Source organism: Portunus trituberculatus, chromosome 15 (assembly GCF_017591435.1).
Source record: "Portunus trituberculatus isolate SZX2019 chromosome 15, ASM1759143v1, whole genome shotgun sequence".
NCBI classification, from domain to species: domain Eukaryota; kingdom Metazoa; phylum Arthropoda; class Malacostraca; order Decapoda; family Portunidae; genus Portunus; species Portunus trituberculatus.
The window spans coordinates 9,941,474-9,961,128 of NC_059269.1; the positions used below are offsets into that span (position 1 = coordinate 9,941,474).

The 19,655-nt window shown below is 46.5% G+C and overlaps 1 protein-coding gene across 1 annotated transcript in view; it reads right to left on the reverse strand.

Moving 5' to 3' along the window:
• Window positions 1-19,655, reverse strand: part of LOC123504269 (amyloid-beta-like protein) — a 77,308-nt gene that overhangs the window by 32,196 nt on the left and 25,457 nt on the right. Inside the window, exon 2 of the mRNA XM_045254677.1 lies at window positions 11,626-11,805. Within this exon, the coding sequence (XP_045110612.1) occupies window positions 11,626-11,805 (180 nt within the window). The remainder of the gene's footprint in view (window positions 1-11,625; window positions 11,806-19,655) is intronic.

A 19,655-nucleotide genomic window follows, 5' to 3' on the forward strand; every position in this document is an offset into this window, starting at 1 on the left:
TTCTCTTCCGCTTTCACTTTCACTTTCTCTCTATCTCTTCCAATACTTTCTGTTTATTCCCCTGTGCTTTGCCTCTACTCCTACTTCCCCCTCTTGTGTTTTTCTTTGTATCATTCGTTTTATCTGCCTCGTCCCTTCCTTCTTCTCTTCTTTCTTATTAATTCTTTTAGTCTTTCTCCATTCCATCTTACTGTAGCACCTCCTTTATTTACTACCAATGTTGTCTGCCTTTTTCTTCCCCCCCCCTTAACAGTTCAGTAGTTGATCCTTCATGCATCTCTCTCGTTCTGTCTTCCTCGGTCTCTATCTCTCTCTGCCTACCATTTCTACCGCAGTCCACCTTTACCTCCTTCCTGCTGGCTTCCCTTCCCTTCTCTCTCTCTCTCCTCCGCCTTCCTCGTCGCTTCCCCAAAGGACCCTCAACTCGAGTGATGGCTCATTCTGAGGTAATTTAGGTCGCTAGTCCTCGTCCGTGCTCCTTGCGGGCTCTAAGCAACGCGAGTGGTGGTGGCGGCAGTGAAGGAAGACCGTCTGTTCTCCTCCGCCTTTCTGAAGCTTGGCGTGGCAATGAAAAGTGGGGGAGAGGAGGGCCAGGAGAGGGAGGAGAGGCAGAAGACGTCATGCACATCCCAGCAGTGTAAGGAATGACTGGATTTACTGGCGGTGGGATGACTGTGATGGCTATTCTTGAATGCTTTAGTGGTGCGTTATTTCAGGGAATTTTAAAAAGGGTAGGAGTTATTGGAGTTGTTTTTTTTTTTTTCAGGGGGTATTTTCATGAATTTGTATCGTCAGTGAGGAGAACGGCTATGACGGCCTGAGTATTCACCTCTGTGGCCTTTAAAATTAAGTCTTAGAGAACAAAGGCCTAATATATACGTAAAGCAGCTTAATCTGAAGGCAAAGAACATAAGAGCATAAGAAAATGGGAGAAGCTGCAGGAGACTGAGGCATACAAGTTGGCGGCCAGTCCCTTTATGAGCAAAGCTACTTAATTTCATCTATCATCCCCATCCGAAGCACACTTGAGTACTTATATAACATCACCTGAGCATAAAACAACGAAGCAATTAACACGTAACTATATATTAATCTGTCTCCCTTGTGCTATATTGCAATCCCTCACATACCGCAGTTATTACGAAACACACACACACACACACACACACACACACACACACACACACACACACACACACACACACACACACACACACACACACACACACACACACACAAAGCACATCATTCGCACATTCCCAGTCAAAACACATAAATATCCCTTGAACCACGTAGCATACTAAACCAACACAGCATAGAATCTTCCTTTCCTTTCTTCATGTTCTTTTAGCGCTCTCCTGCTGGCACTGTTCGCTCTGTCCATTCATTGTTCAAGTCCTGCTCTGATCTCCCTTCCCTTCTTTACACCAATATCCTGCTGGCGCCCTTAGAGACACTCCTGCCAATGCCTGATACCTGAGCAGCGGGGCGTCCAGGGAGCCACGCGCGGAGGGGACACTGAGTGGAGAGGGAAGGGCAGAGAGAGAGAGAGAGAGAGAGAGAGAGAGAGAGAGAGAGAGAGAGAGAGAGAGTGGGAGTGAGAGAAGGACGAATCAAGCCTTCAAGGACACGCCAGCCATCCATTTCCTTACAGATCGTATGAATGCACCGTCTCTCTCTCTCTCTCTCTCTCTCTCTCTCTCTCTCTCTCTCTCTCTCTCTCTCTCTCTCGAAATACGTAATTCCCAAGCTGTCATTTATTTTCTTTCTTCCTTTTCCTCCTTTTCTTTTTGTATACAAACACACACACACACACACACACACACACACACACACACACACACACACTCTTCCCATGGTTACACCCCTTCTCCAATATCCTTCCTCTCCCTTCCCTTGCCCCACTTCTCCCCCTCTCCACGTCCCCCTAACCGTCTGTACCTTCTCCCTGCAGACTCAGGTTCACAGGACACGATACCAAACAGCTCAAGTGACTCCCACCACGCTAGAGCGATTGGGTGGCACGCCGTCTATGCGTCCATATTCGGAAACGCTTTCTCGACGATTATAGCCGAGTTCTAAAGAGTATTTTTCCTGTTGATAATCCAGAAAACTTGTTAACATGTCACTAAAATCACAGAAACATCCTTAAAAACCCTTTGAAAATAATGAAGGTGCAGCGAGGAAGTGTTTCAGAATACGAGCCTCAGTCCATATTTAGAAAAGCTTTGTTCTCTCACAACGACTATTTTCAGAGGCTCTAGTTGAAGATACTCGTGTTCTTAAGGGTATTTTCATGGTTCTGGTGATGGATTAGCAAGATTTGTAGTTTATCATAAGGAGAAACTGTCTTGAAAAACCCGGCTAGTCATCTCTGGGGACCTGAAAAATTGTCGTGGTGAGAGAACAAGGCGTTTCTGAATATGGCCCACGTCTCACCAATATTGCTGGTGTTAGTAAAGCAGAAGACAAACGCTCGATCTAACTCTTGATATTTGTGTAAGGAAGCGAGGTTCGTGAGTGTGACTATGTTGAGGTGGGTGAATACTGTAAGTAGCATGATTGTTAGTTAAGTAGTGTGTGTGTGTGTGTGTGTGTGTGTGTGTGTGTGTGTGTGTGTGTGTGTGTGTGTGTGTGTTTGTGTTGAGGTTCGGTGAAGTTAGGTAAGGTGTGAGTTATAGTTAAGTGTGATTAGTGTTGTGTGGTTAGGTTAGGTTAGGTTAAGAAAGGTTAGTTGGAGGTGAGGGATTAGTGTGCTTGTGTCATAGTAGTAGTAGTGTTAAGTGTTGGTGTTATATACAAGAGTACTCACACATACGCACAGGTTTATCCTTGTATGACTGAGGCTGGAGTGACTAAGCGGGTATTTGTTTATATATACATTTATGTTTATATATACATACGTGCATACATGAATAACAAGCGCGTGGATGTATTTTACACGCACACACACACACACACACACACACACACACACACACACACACACACACACACACACACATGGTATATACGTGCGCGCGAAAGAAGTGTTTATTTACGCTGAGGGGAATGAAACGAGCACACCAAAACAAACCAAGTAGTGTGTAAACAAGCAGAGAGGCGGAACACTGATCGGACAAAAGGCGCGGTAACTGAAACAAAACAAACTTACAAACAAACAAAAAGAATACTATAACGCTATGAATAATGCGGAATTAATCTCTCTCTCTCTCTCTCTCTCTCTCTCTGTGTGTGTGTGTGTGTGTGTGTGTGTGTGTGTGTGTGTGTGTGTGTGTGTGTGTGTGTGTGTGTGTGTGTGTTTCAGCACGTGAATGCAGACAGAGTGAGTGTAGGCCGACGGTATCGGGGGCAGCTGTGGGCTACACTTCAACTCGAGGGCGCCACGCAGCCATGCCCGCCGCACCGCTGCACCATCACTTTACGCACACATTGGACAGCTTCTCGCGTGGCGTAGACAAGACTCTCCGGCGTAAAAATAGCTGGTGTTGTCGGATCAATAGCAATACACGGAAGTTGTGTTGGCGTAAAGAGGAGCTACCCAGGTGAGCCGAAGCAGACTAGCCAGGTGTGGCAGCTGCTGGTGGCTAGGCGTGCCACCTGCCACCTGCCACCGCCCGTCTAGTTCACTGCCGCGCATCTCAGTCTCTCACCCACCGCTTGCCACGCGTCCCCGGCTTTGTCTCGCCGCTCGGCGTGAGAACCGCAGGCTCCGGCATGCCTTCCCAGCTTCAACTTGCGTAATTTATGTATTTAGGACGCTTTTTTTTCCGTCCCTCCTTCCATTATATATGTGGCCAACAGTTAGTTTGTTCCCCAAATGCCCATGCCAAGAAAGAAGTTTTATTCATTCTATTTTTCTTCTGAATAACTTCCATGTAAAGATTCTTTGGGAAACTTCTCCTTCCACAAGTTCCAACTTCCCTCCTGCATCCGGCATATGCTTGTTCCCTTCCCTTGCTGTAAAATCTTCTCACTTGACTCACCCCGACATAACGCAAATATTTCATTAACTTGTCGGCTTCTCTCTGGACTCAGAGCAACGAGCGCATCTCCCAATATTGGCCAGGTCTCCCCCGCCTTCCCAGCTCGTCTTCCCCAGCTGTGGCTGCTCCGCAGCCCTTATTGTCAGCCTCGACGACGAGCTAATCATTACAAACAGTGAAAGGTGATGACCCGATGCCACACGCTGCGAGACCCATGCCTGCCTGAGGCCTGCCTGCAGCTTCCCACCACGCAAACTCACACGATAGATACACGAACACTTCGGCTTGAACATGCCTGCGGCCGTGACGTTAGCAAACAGCAAGTGACGCCGGTGAGGGAAGGGAAGGTCTTCTTTCTAGCAGCTGAAACACCTTTAGTTAAATATCTATTCGGCCCGAACTGTCCGATGCAGAAAACTACTCTGACACTTGTTACACGGGAAACAATGAAGATGAAAACACTGCCGCCACCCCACGCAGCCCTCCATCACCGGCCACTTTTTGCACTCCCGCTAGCTGCCAATGATTGCTTCTTTACACCTCCACAAATATGGCGTGAGTCTGTCAGAGGCCGGTGTTCCGTGGTACATGACATGGCGTGAGAGCAGCTTCTCACACACAAATTGAAAAAAAAAAATACATAAACCATAACATAATATGGTGGAAGGTACAATGATCCCGTGATGGAGTGCATGTCAGCGTTACATTTATTACAAATATTTCAGTGTGGAAAAAAGTATAATATCCGATAACGCTTGATGTAAAGAGAAGGCTTAAGGTTTTCAGGTCAAATAGGTGAAATAATAATAATTTTCAAGTGCAACAGTTCACGGTCAAACCCAATGGCAGAACACACTGAATGACACACCCAGCGTTATTCCATCGTTGAGCGCGGCCAGCACACTGCAAGTCGAGCCATCTTGTAGCAATGTAATGAAGCAGAGAGTCGGAGCCATTACCGTAATAGAGCGACAAGGAAGGAAAAACAGCACCAACAAAAACAAAGGCAAATCACCCAGTATGAATGGAGACAGCGGGCACAGTCGTATGCTGCAAGTTTGGTTCACTCTGGCACAGATTTAACGCGCGTGAAACTGGTTGTGTGTATGTACTTTATTGTAGTTTCTTTGTTAAAGGTTCAGCACACCATGACAAAGCCGAACACTGCCATTCAATAGCGTCAGTTCTGGTCACGCTTGCAAACTAGAGGCAAGCTGTGTGCCGCATGCCGGAGTGGTGTCATAGATATGCTGTATACTCATGTTCAATTTAGCTTGTGTATCTGGTAACATGTGGTAATTTTAACTACCTCGGCTTGCCGTTCTCCCAATTAAGGTCGCAGTATTTGGTGAACAGTTCTAGCACTTAACGCGAACTACACTATTATTTGAAGGAACAAAAGTCACTTGTTAATGTGTAGTTGTGTGTCTAGGTATTTCAAGGCGGTACTAACACGCCATAGACATTTAGTTTGAAGATACTGGCATTACCCAACAAGTATTGCTCACAGGAACTCCGCTCACGCAGGGCGACGCTAATATTTGCCTTTCAGTTATTCAATTGTTCTGCAGCATTTTGAAATATTGCTTGCTATTTTTTATTACATTTTCAAAACCTGAGTGACTTTCCATTCCATTTTCCAAAACAAAAATGATGCTAGTTAGCATAAGGACGAACATTTACGGGAAAAAAAATCCCTGCACTGCGGTGCTTACCCTATTGTTTCGTCTCATCGATTTGTCTCGACCATCGACCTCCCAGGGATCCCTCGCGCCGAGCTCATCATCTCTGTGATATTTTCATTATGCCTTGGTTGCTATTTACTGCAACACAATCTTTTTGCGTCCTGCGGCGGAGGAGACTCTCTTCCAACATGACGGTAAGGATAGATCCGTATTAATTACTTCCCGGTGTAACTATTGCGTCACAACTTTTACTATTATACGTGAGACGCTGCACACGTTTGGAAACATTCACTGGGAAAAAGAGATCCCACCTCCCGGAACTGGCGACCTAATACTTGCCCTGCATTCCACTGCTGGAGCGATTAAATGACATTTTTCAGGCAGGAAATACACAAATGACGCCGCCAGCGCGGCTTCATTACAGACTGCTCCCGGAAATAAATGACGGAGCCTCCCTGTGTGACTGGTTGTGTCTCCTGGCTCTAGGCTAACTCATGCCGAGATGCAGTGAACTTCAGCAGCGACTGTCTGTCTCAGAGTCTGGGGAATGAAGTAATGAAGTGGTGTCTGAAGGAACTTGTCTCTTTCAGCTGCGTGCCTGAAGCGTCTTTCCCTCACGGTGTGCTTATCATAATGATGCCGCCTATCCACTCATATTTCCCTCTTTTATTCTCTGGACTTTTTCTGATCTGTTCATAAACAGTATCCTGAAATACGTTGTCCACATTTTATTTCGGATTTTCGGTAGCGTGCGTGACACGCTATGGACGGTGAAGAGCCATCAGCGGCCAGCAGTGGCGGCATGGCTGTGGCGCGCCAGAACGGGCTGCTGCACTGGTCTGTTACCTGTTACCTGCCCGGCAACACCACCACCCGCCACCCGCCATGCCGGTCATTAAGGCTTACCTGTACAAAATGCACCTGATGCATACATCAAGGCCACTGCAAATATGGATATTGGCTTACGCATACATTCAACCACTCTTGCGCACGCACAGGGCCGCACCCGCGCTGCCGTACACACACACGCACACACACACACACACACACACACACACACACACACACACACACACACACACACACACACACTTTCATTCTCTATTAAGTTTCCTTAAATCAGATTCTTAAACATCAACTTGTTATAGTAATTGATTTAATGATTAAGTTGTAGAAGTTAACGGCAAAGTTAGTTAATCGTCCCGAGCCTGATGCTACATTCTGGAATTTTGGCAGCCGAGGCTCTTAAGGCTCTTGTTCAACTTTAGCAGTGCATCCCTGGTGGTCAGCCCTTCGCTTCCTCCCTCGCACACACACACACACACACACACACACACACACACACACACGGATATTAAAAGGATTTGGTGGGATCAACACGTGTAATTTTTATTGAACCAATCAACGTTACGAGTCGAAATAGTAATAGAACGAGATTCATGCATACGATTACAGTTTCCCTCACTTGTATACCTTTCATACAACGCCTTTCTGTTCCCCTTCCTTCCCCTGTGCCGTGAATCATCAGCCGACCACTGCGCGCGTCTCCTCACCAACACGAGGCTCATCTGGTGGTGTGTTGCGCTAATCGTTCACTGATAAGCACTGGAACTAATTGAACCACGCCTTGGCTGAACCATAATACTAGCGAACAAGGATAAAGCTAAATGGATAATAAGCGTTATACATGTACCTTGCTGCCCTTTACCTGCCTGTTAATTTTATCTTTTTTCTCACAGATTTCCATTACTTTTCCTCCTCCTCCTCCTCCTCCTCCTCCTTTTTATGAGCACAGGGTACGTTCCTAAGAGGGGGTCGTGTTGATGATGGTAATCCCCAATTTATGTCTTTTTTCATACCTATTAGATTTTTCCTCGTCAGTCCTTTTTAGTGTAATCTTGAGTTTATATTGTTATTTATTGTATTCAACCATTTTTTTTGTCGTGTTTAGTTTTTTTAATCCCTTTATTGGAGTAATGTATTTTTTTTGTATCCCTCTTAAACTTTTCCCTTTCTTAACCAGCTAAAGAAATATCAATCCTTACAGCTCCATTTAATTAACACATTCAAACTCATTCTCTCATCTTATACCTTTTTTTTAATACCCACTAAACTATATTTCCTATTAACCCTTTCAGTACTGGGACGCATTTTTACCAGGAGTTTTGGGTGTGATTAGACAATTTTATTTACATTAGGAAAGGTCTATGGAGGTCAGAAGATTAATAGCCAGAGTCTTCACTATCTTAATCCCCGCATAAGTTTCAAAGGTGTGTAAAGTCACCAAATAGTAAGCAGAATGAATATGAAAACGTGTCATGGTACTGAAGAGGTTAACCCATTCTTGTGCATACTCATTTTTATGCCCACTGGTCCAATTTTGCCATTATCCTGCTCGTGTGTGAGGCAAAAGCTGGAGGATTACGAGGCAAAACGGACGCACACACTGGCTTCCCCCATTGTGCTTCTGCCGGCCCGCTCCTGTACAACCCCAGAACTTTTCTAAGCCAGCCTCTCTTCCTTCAATCCTCATCGTTCAATCGACGCAGCAAATAGACACAACCACACAAAGGCTGCCGTGAAATCAACAGGAAAAATTACAGATGCGGTGAAATTTTCCGGCATTTCGTATACAAAAAGGGTAATTGTGGGCTGCGTGTTTGCGTGGCGCGTGCCTGTGTACTGTTCTTGTGTCCACATCGCCGAGCAGGAATGTTGAAAGCAGGAATTGGCTCGTAGTCTGAAACGCTTCGCTCTATCACAATCACTACTTTCCAGAGGCACAAGTTAAAGATACTTGTGTTTTTAAGAGAGTTTTTAGGGTTCTGTTGATGGACTGGCAAGGTTTTTAGTGTATTATAAGGAGAACCTGTCTTGAAAACGTGGCTCGTCGTCTCTGTGGTCTTGGAAAACTGTCGAGGTGAGAGAGCAAGACATTTCTAAATGAAAGTGTGAGGGAGTGAAGTGTGGCGTGGTGATAGTGACAGGAGGAGTGAGGTACAATGGGTACGCATGGCAAGAGTATATGCATTACTGCCTTTGAAATAACCTGACTGTTGTGATCGATGGGTGGGTCTGGAAATGAAATGGAGCACCCAAGCTTTCGTAGGTTTAATCAAGGCTTCGCAGTTTTTCATTTCGTGTTGCATAATGGATCAGGTATTGTAGTGTGTGTGTGTGTGTGTGTGTGTGTGTGTGTGTGTGTGTGTGTGTGTGTGTGTGTGTGTGTGTGTGTTTGTGTGGTAAGGGAAGGGGTGGGTCAAAGTCTGTCTGTTAGTGTCATGTGTTGCTGCACCATTTCACTCTTTTATCCCCCTTTTATTCCCATCATTACCGACATCACCCCTATTCCTTGTACTGTTTAGTCGACCAGTTCCTTTTATAGCGACGTCTTGTTATTGCCGCTTGGGTGATGCCCCGTTTCCGTAGGGACGGGGATGAAAAGCAACGGTGATGATGTCCCTGAACCGACACAAGTTTTAATAGCGACTGTATAAATTGGATTCAGAGAGCTCGACTTGAGACGTTCCTGGTGTTCCTGGATGGGGCAAAGAAAGCCTCGTACCCTTGAGCGTCTCTATGAATCAGCTTTTCCTCTGTAATCGAAAAAGTGAAAAACTTCCAATGAGTTTCTTTTCAACGTTTTCAGGTAGTTGACAAGAAAACTTCCACGAATTTATTTCGGCTTCTCCATGTTTGCAATGAAAAAAAAGGTCGAAACTAATTCTTTTCTTTAACGCTACACAGTATCTTTATCTCCCAAAGATTCTCAGTATACATACTATGTTAAGAAAAAGTCTCGGAAACTCAGCATCTGCTTCCAAAGAATTAAAGGCTTCCTGCGCCTCATAGACGGACACACTGTCGGAACACGGCCGGCGAGCACCACTGCGTTTTTTGAATGGCAAACACAATCTCTGCCGTGCATGACGTCAACGCTGCCTTTACTGGTGGCTGACTGTGGGTGATGCAGGCAGGTCAAGCTGCAGGTCAGTACTAGTAGCTGTGCATGTAGTAAATCTGTGGTCTTTATGATCTTTGTACGTTTGCTTATCGTTGAGCGTACGTTGTTTAGTTGCTTGTGGACATTGGTGTGCAGTCCGTGTGGTGAATGTTACTGAATGGAGTGTCGCTGAGGCGTATGGGGCCAGACGGCTCAACGTGCACCTCTCGGCGTAGTGAAAGCCCCAGCTGACTGGCCGCATTAATGATCCTACAACTGTGGGCGGGGCGCCGCTGTGGGCAGGTGTAGAGGTGGCCCTGTGAGATCATCGCCCTACCCTGCCTTGCCTTGCCACCGAGCCCCGTCCCGTCTGCCCTCTCAGTATCACCTCTCCATGGTATTCAGCTTCATCTGTACACTGGCAAAGACTGGTGTTACCGCACAGTGTGATGCACCGTTCGGTACACGCCGCTTCACCACAACACGGGATGGGATCGTCACTCCACGCCAGAATTGCCACAGATGGACCCGCGGTGCGAGGAATCGTGACGTCAGCAAGGCACAACCCACACGCACGTGGGCACATGCTATGTCCATGTCCTATTGTGTTCACCTGGTGGGATGTGCGTGGGTGCGCTGCGGGTAACTCATACTTGGTGAATGTAAAGGTAGCTCTTGTCACTAGGATTTCTTTCAAGTGAATGATTCCATCACAGAAATACAAAACCAAGGCTAAATAATGCTGGTGGAGCCTTTTACCCCATTATGCGCATATAGTGCGTCAATACATTCGTCGCTGCCTGAGTTACGGACACCCTAGTCCTCGCCCGCCGTGACTCGTCCATCTATCACCATCACACACATCACGAAATGCAAACAATACTGATCCACTTCAAAAATTTGTGTGCAGGACGTGCTCGGTGTGTGAAATAGCGGAGCGGGCCACGGCAGGCAGGCACTCTGCGCCATCAAATGCCGCTCATGTATGCACATCATGCTCAATACTAAATTATAATCATATTGACAAATATTATTTCACTAATTAACTAGATGCAAAATTTTGATAAGTTAATGATGAATTTTATAATTTTGCGATTAAAGATGACACATAGCACAAATTGCTTATAAAATTATTTGTGAATTATAAAGCAGAATGATGAGCAAATATGGTCGCCAAGTTGGGACCAAGAATGAGAACAAGAATGTTCTCGGAAATGCCTCAGTGGCAGCGTGCATTCAGGCACTCAGGGAGCAGCGCTTCCAGGTGCCTTAAACGAGAATGGAGGTTTCCCAACATAGTTACAAGGCAATGCTGCTGCACACTATACCAACCAAGAAAGAGAATTCCTACGCCCGACAATTTCCTGGTCATAGGACAAGACATCCAGAGCGTGTGGAATGGCCGCGGCAGTAACCTGGTGCTCATACAAGGGGAATTGTGCCTCGGGTCACTCCAAGGGGCTCGTCTGGGCAGAAAATATTGGATTTATTGTATGATATTGTGTCAGTGTCAGATTGGTGTATGCAACTCTAGTATTTACTTAACTGTGTGTTACCGACTGATGACGGTCTACACACACACACACACACACACACACACACACACACACACACACACACACACACACACACACACACACACACACACACACACACACACAGGCACCTTTTTACGGCCAGTGCCGCCCAACATACGTCACTGGAAATCGAACCACCGACTTCTAAGTGACACTTTGCCCACCACCACCAATATAATTTTTCTCCATATCTGCCTGTGTCAGTTTCCGCAGGTAAGTGGTTGTCAACACATGCAAAACTTACCTTCGTCTCTCTCTCTCTCTCTCTCTCTCTCTCTCTCTCTCTCTCTCTCTCTCTCTCTCTCTCTCTCTCTCTCTCTCTCTCTCTCTCTCTCTCTCTCTCTCAAATCACACACACACACACACACACACACACACACACACACACACACACACACACACACACACACACACACACACACACACACACGTACCTGTTTGCAGTAGCGGAGGATGTCCACTTTGTCCTTGAGGCAAGTGACCTTGGAGTCCTCGTCGGTGACCCATCGGCCTGTCTTGGTCATGTACTGGGCGTGGTACTGGCTGCGACCGGCACACACCATTGCTACCTGCGGCTCAAACCTGGGCGCCGCGTCCCCCGTAGACACTCCGCTCTGTAAAGAACACAAACGACACTGTTACCCTCACATCATTACGTAACTCTACACACCACCTGCTGCTGGCCTCGTGATGCACCCCAGACGTCAATACACGGTACGCAATGCTGCTATACACGCCGATCACCCCAAGTAAGGCAAGGGGGCAGTCACAAAGGACTTCCTGGCATCCTAATACCAAGCCACTCCATCAACATGCAAAGCTTCTCGGTAGGAATCCACATCAGTTTGCTTTGTCTTGGGTCATTCCTGCTCTCATGACGCAGCAATTCCGTGTGGCCGCAGTTGCTTCCCGGATGACGGTGCTTGTGGTTTTTCTGCCATTCGTACCATAATGCTAATAACGTCTAAATAAAACAGTACTATTTTTCCTTGTATATTCCTTAAGCAGTAGCTTCCCGGATGACGATACTTGTGATTCTACTGCCATTCAGACCACAATACTAATAATGTCTGAATAAAACTATTATTTTTCCTTGTGTATTCCTTAAGCAATCGCAACATGAAGTCGAGACATGTTGAATAGCTTGGATCGCGAAATGTCAATGGTTGTGCGGAATAAGACGTCACCCTTTCCTACCACCGTCTGACAAGTATAGCCACGTCCCCACAGAATACTTCCTCCCTTCCCCTTCAACCGACCTACTGACAGCAAGTCCCTTAAGTATGGTTGTCACGCCACTAGAACCCAGTTAGCAAGGCCCTCCACACCCCACGCCATGGCTTGTACCTGGAGGTGTGCCGTTAACAGAATCAGCAGTCAAACTTCGGAATGTAGAGTGGCACGCCCTGGTCCTTGCCACACCGAACTCCTTCAACGTACGCACATACAGTACAGTGTATACTGCTGCATTCTATACATACACGAAGGACAATCTAAGTTTAGACGCGAAGTTCAACGCTGGAACAATTGAACGTAAATGTCTGCTGGAGCAATTCAGAACACAACAACTCTGTGACCCAATATTATCATGAAGACCTGCAGCTTCGAACTCTGGCGTGCGGTACAAGACGTGGCCTTCCTTAATTCTTTGAAATGTGATGATCTGCCAAGCGCCGTACCCTAAACGTCTCCCTGTCTCCCTGGCGTGGCGCGGAATGGCTGCCAAGGTGAGAGGCTCGATAGAATATTACCAGTTAAACAGAGGTGTAATAGGAAGAGCATACACTACAAATGGAGAAGGTAATAAAATCAAATAAAATGTATTAGGAATTCTACACAAATGTTCAGCGAGGGAGCCATGCAGGGGAGCGAGACAAAACGAGAGGGGAGGAAGCGGTTGGGTGAAAGGTGAACGAGAAGAAGAGGATGGGGAAGAACAAGGGCGTGGTGGAATAGGGCGAGAAAGAGGAAAGAAGGGAGAAGGGAGGACTAAAGAGGTGAAACGAGCGTGAAGGAAGGTTGGAGAGAATAAGGCGAGAGAAATGGTTGGGAAGAACTGATGAGGAAAGATACGGTAAGGAAGATGTATAGAAGAAGAGGAGAACATGTGAAGAGGACAGGATGTAGAAATAAAAAATGTAAAATAGATTCAAGCAAAGAATAAAAATAATACACAAGTAAAAAAAAAAAAAAAAAAAGGAAGATTCACGCATTATTGCCACACGGAAAAGTCACAGGAGAGAGGAAGAGAGCAGAGAGAACGAGGGAAAGAGGATGGAAGCGTGGAAGGGTGAGAGAGGGAAACCTGGAATCTGGATGTACTGTACGGCAACCTTTTCCAGGGGGAGGCACGCAACGAGGGAGGAGGTCGCATGTCAAGTATTTGTCCCAAAACACTTGACTCCACGCGTGTTCCATGTATAGGTCAGGCGATCCCTTCACCCCACTGCCACAATCCACCCGCTGCCACCAAATGAACCACTCCCGGCCCCCAACCTAGCACGGGAAATAGAGTTCACGTCAATATTGCTCACTGGAAAAGGAGCGAATTGAGATATGATGAGGTGGAGAAAAGGATGGGCAGCTCCTCATTATCCCCAGAGTCGGCATGCTGTGAAGGGACTGTGGCGCTAAGGAAGGGGTCAGTGCGGGGTCATTGGGGGTCAGTGGGTGGTTAAGGGCCGTGAACCCGAAGGCAGGGCGGGCAAGGCGAAGCAAAGGGAAGAGCAGAGGTACACTCACACTTGACATTTCCAGTGACGGATGAACCTTTAAGCGGCGGCTCGCTACCAACCCCCCACCGCGCAACACACACACACACACACACACACACACACACACACACACACACACACACACACACACACACACACACACATACAGTAGGAGCCGGCCAGTCAGTTAGTGAATCAGCCTTCCTGGTAATATCCTGCCACGATGCATTCCACACAACACAAGTCACTCCCTGCATGTAAGTGGCGGCGGAGGAGGCGAGGACAGAGAGAGAGAGAGAGAGGAGAGAGAGAGAGAGAGAGAGAGAGAGAGAGAGAGACGGGCGGACGGATGGAAGAAGAGGTAGAAGGACTCAGCCACCTTGTGTGATAGCGCAGTTGTGACTCTCTCTCTCTCTCTCTCTCTCTCTCTCTCTCTCTCTCTCTCTCTCTCTCTCTCTCTCTCTCTCTCTTGCCACGCCTCTCTCTACCCAGGTGCGGCTTAACCGTCATTCCCTACACCCCTACCCTGGCTACCTAGCACTTCACTCTCACTCTCACTCTCTCTCTCTCTCTCTCTCTCTCTCTCTCTCTCTCTCTCTCTCTCAGCAGGCGTGCCACTCTCAGTATTGACGTGGCATCTCCTCACACTGCTGGCACCGTGTCCTTGACCTCACTATAAGGACCTTACCTAACACAGAAAGGGGACCTCTCTCTCTCTCTCTCTCTCTCTCTCTCTCTCTCTCTCTCTCTCTCTCTCTCTCTCTCTCTGTCGTAATATGTTGTCGGTAAATTCCCAGCCTTTCAGGATAAAAAATATTGAACAGGATGATATTATGTTGTAAATTTCCCGGGATAAAAGGAAATGCAAAGAATAATTGGATTAAAAATTACACTTATGGAGTAATTACCTGGAGAGGAAAAAAAAAAGTTTGTTTGCACGCGCACACACACACACACACACACACACACACACACACACACACACACACACACACACACACGATTTCCACGAAGCTGCACAATCACGCCTTAAAAAAGATGACACGATAGGAGAAAACATGTGAAAAAAATGAAAAAGAAATAAAATAGACACGTAGATCAACAAAAAACACGAACTGATAACGTGTCACGACCTTTCTTTTTCGTTGTGAAGAGAATTAGACTCCCAAAAATGAATTAAATAAACAGATAAATAGATAAATAAATAAATAAATAAATAGAAAAAAAAGTTGTTAATCATAGTATTAAAATCAAACTAAAATCCAAACGAAATGTCAAATGGTATATAAACTAATAATTATAATATTCTGTAGTAAAGAAAAAAAAATAATAATAATGAATTGTGCCTTAGGGATATAATATAACTGGTACAATAGTAAAATAAATACGAGTCCCATTTAAATTTACTTATGCCGCAGTGAGGAAGGGAAACCGGGAGAGTTGGGAGGAAGTAGGAAAAGAACACACACACACACACACACACACACACACACACACACACACACACACACACACACACACACACACACACACACACACACACACAGAGTAAAGAAAAAGTTGGGCCACAGAGAGAGAGAGAGAGAGAGAGAGAGAGAGAGAGAGAGAGGTGGGAGAAAAAAGCTAAAGGATGGCGACCGAGGAAATGAGAAAGAAATAAGAGGAGAGAGAAAAAAATACTGGGGACGAAAAAGGAGGAGGATTTAAGTATATGAGGGAAGGAAGGAGGAGGAGGAGGAGGAGGAGGAGGAGGAGGAGGAGGAGGAGGAGGAGGGAAGAAATAAAGGCTTAGTGGAAGTCGCCTTGGCTGAAAACTTATGGCTTGACAACTGCCTACCTCGGTGGACCCTTGCAGGGGTTGGCGACTTAGCAATTGCCCTGAAGGAGGAGGAGGAGGAGGAGGAGGAGGAGGGAGAGGGAGAGAGATAATAAATAAAAGTATAAAAGGAATGAAGGCGACAGATAAAGATGAGAGAACTGGAAGAGACGATAACAGAGGAGGAGGAGGAGGAGGAGGAGGAGGAGGAGGAGGAGGAGGAGGAGGAGGAGGAGGAGGAGGAGGAGGAGGAGGAGGATTTAAAAGAGCGAATAGTAGGATAAAAGGAAGGACAGCGACAAGGGAAGATGAAGGGAAAGAGTAACAGGGAGTAGAGAAGGAAGAAGACGAAGAGAAGGAGAAGGAAGAAACGCCTAAAAGTTAGAACAGATAACAACATGGGAAAATGAAAAGAGCGGATAACGGAGTGGAAGAAGAAGAAGAGGCGGAGAAGGAGGAGGAGGAAGAATACAAAGGAAAGCCAAACAGCAACAGATCTCTAGGTCATTTCAAGGCTGTTTGGTAACTACTTCTAATTAGCTACAGACTCTACAGAGAAGAGAGACAGGACATTACAGGAGAAGGCGGAGGAAGAAGAGGAGGAGGAGTAGGAGAAAGAGAAGAGAGGTGAAAGCGAGTCAAAAGAGCCACATAAGCAGGGAGGGAGTAACGGGTAACACGGGTTAATACTGAGGCTATCTGGGTAAGGGTAAGCTGTACTCTCTTCTGCTGCACTTCACTACCAGACCGAGACCAAGGTATGAAAGTGACAAGAATTCGAAGAAAGGAGGAGAAGAGAGAGGACGGAGGACGGACTAGAAGGGCTGGAGGGCTACAGAAGACGAGGACGAGGACTTGAAAGGGTAACATAGGAGGAGGAGGAGGAGGAGGAGTGAAGCTTAAAGTAGAAGGTAGATAAACACCACAGCACGCTACCTAGACTCTCAGTGGTAAAGACTGACTCTTGATCCCCCTGAACTAACTCCCCCCACCCCTTATGGACCACCTGCCGACCCCGCCCACGTACTGGCTGACTGTCACACGTTGTCCTGCCCCCTGCTACCCCCTACCACCCTACCACCCTACCACCCATCCCTACCTTAGGCCCTAATCCAACCACCCACCCAATCCCGCTTCCCAAACCACCACCTTTCACTTAAGCCGAGAGAGAAGAAGAGGGAGTTAAATAAAGTAAGGAATATGGTCGTACTTTAATAAGAGGAGGGTCGTATACGTGTGTGTGTGTGTGTGTGTGTGTGTGTGTGTGTGTGTGTGTGTGTGTGTGTGTGTGTGTGTGTGCATGTCGTGAGGGCAGGCAGCAACTTTTACCGGCCAGTGACTCCACAATCAGTGACCTGCCATGACCCCGGAGGCTGAGCGGCCCGTTTTCTCTCTCTCTCTCTCTCTCTCTCTCTCTCTCTCTCTCTCTCTCTCTCTCTGGTATTATTATTATTATTATTATTATTATTATTATTATTATTATTATTAGTAGTAGTAGTAGTAGTAGTAGTAGTATACAATTGCATTACGTGACAAGGTTTCTTTATAAATCACTTTAAAAATTGAGTGAAATGCCTCCAGCTTGTGTAACTAGAGAGAGAGAGAGAGAGAGAGAGAGAGAGAGAGAGAGAGAGAGAGAGAGAGAGAACCATTACTCTTACATACCACTTCGCTATTCACAGCAGGAAGTCAATTACGTACAGGATCCGGGATTGTATGATGCCATGCTGCTGATACAAATACCTGTCTTTTTTTTTCCCCCATGCAGGATGAGCACAAGTTTTATATATGTAGTTGGAATGGGGATGTTTTGGATGTTTGAATATTTGCAGCGCTCACTCTTGATGTAATAGGAGGTGCAGTGTGATTGTTGTTCAGCTGTTACGATGTCCCTGGCGTCTGTAACTTTGTAACATTGTTAAACTTGACACAGTGTGGGACAAAGACCTGTATTCTGAAACATTTCCGACCGCAGCTGCACTATTTTCCAAAGGCCTTACTTGAAGGTACATTGGTTTTTACATGTGTTTCTGTGTTTCCAGACACAGATTAACAAGATTTTTACGTTATTAACCCCTTCAATACTGAGACACAATTGTATCATCAGATTTGTGTACCATTAGACCATTTTATTGACATTAGGAAGGGTCTATGGAGGTCATAAGATTAAAGCCACAGTCTTCACTATTTTAATTCCCCACATAAGTTTCCGAAGCTGTACATAATCACCAAATAGTAAGCAAAATGAATATGGAAACGCATCATTGTACTGAAGGGGTTAACTGGCGAAACACTTTTGAGAACCCGGCTGATGATCCCTGTGGCCTTTGATAGACAGTCGTGGTGAGAGCAAAGCGTTTCTGAAAACCGACCAAAGCAGGAAAACCGCCTGGTGACTGGTGAGTACTGTGCTGCACGTTGAACCACGGAGTTGAAGCTCATGCAGTTCTCTCCGCACCAATTAAACGTTTGATGCACTCAGCGCCAGCTAAGCAATATCAAACAACCAGCTCGATCAACGGCGGCATCATGCTCCAGAAAAGTTGCACACCACGCACTGACTCCCTCCAGCCACCACATACACAGTCACTCGTCCTGTGTATTAGTTCTTTGCTCATCTTGAACCTCCGTATCTCATTTCAAACAAGTCAACATATTGTGGTATAATTTTTTTTTCTTACTTTACAACCAATCCTATTGATTCTAACGTGTTTTCAGACTATAGGAGACTAATTTATGTCCTGCAATCCTGTCTTTTTTAATCACATACGTTCTGCTGGATTTGTGTTCCTTTATTATCACGTTCTGTCTGGGGTGTGTAGATTAGTTGATGGTATGGTGACTTCACCTTTTCGCGACCTACATGCCTTAGCTGTAACAGGGGTCAGGTAACCCAAGAGTCAGGGGTCAAACGAGCTGGTCACAGTATCCCTCAACGCCTCTGCCTCCCACGTGCTGGTGCCGGAGGCTGTTAAAGATGACGTCACCGAGCGACGAGCCGGGCCACGACTTGCAGGCTGGGCCATTGCGACGCTGCCAACCTGGAGCCACAGAAGCCAAACGTGAAGCTCCTAATGTGCCGCGAGTCCTTTACGGAATTAGTCACTGTAATCCCGGATGAAAGAATGAATTAATTAAGACAAATTTAGCGTGTCTTGGAGCCTTCAAGGGATGTGTGTGTGTGTGTGTGTGTGTGTGTGTGTGTGTGTGTGTGTGTGTGTGTGTGTGTTTGTGTTTGTGCGTGTGTGTGCTAGATTAAAACATATTAATAACATAATTGGTTATTACGTTGCAAGGCCTGTGATGGTTCAGTGTCCTGGGCAGACGAGGATTCTTCACCACCACAAACTGGCGTGCCTAAGAGGCGAGTTATGCGTGGAGGCAATGCGCAGCTCACTGTACCTACACCCTCACCTTTATATGTTCAGGCCAATCCTTCCAAGTTATTCAAAGCAGAAGCACTGAACGCCCCCGCAATAAAAAATCACCGTGAATTTTTACCCGCAAGTGTTCCAAAAGTATTGTTCTCTGTACCCAGGCGTCGAGGTCAGATCACGGTGCGACCCCGGAAGACCACACAGACAGACGGCGCTGGGTCACCGGCGAGATGGCCAGCGGAGGACACTTGATGAAAGACATTCGACAAGCACGTCAAGAGCTCCAAGAGTCGAGGGGTTGGCTACTCTAAGGGCTTAGGGCTGAGAGGGCAGGAGGAAGGGAAGAGAGGTGGTTATACTGACGCGCATATTGCTTTTTTTTTTGTGTGTGTGTGTATGTGTGTGTGCTCCAGATATCTGCAGCCCCGAAACACCAGTGCCGGACAGTGTCAGCCCACCTTGCCGGCGCCGCAGTTGGAGGTGGCGCTGCAGGCGGTTGGACGCAACGCAATTCCCTTGGGTGAGAACAAAACTCGTATTTCGTGACGAGGGCACGT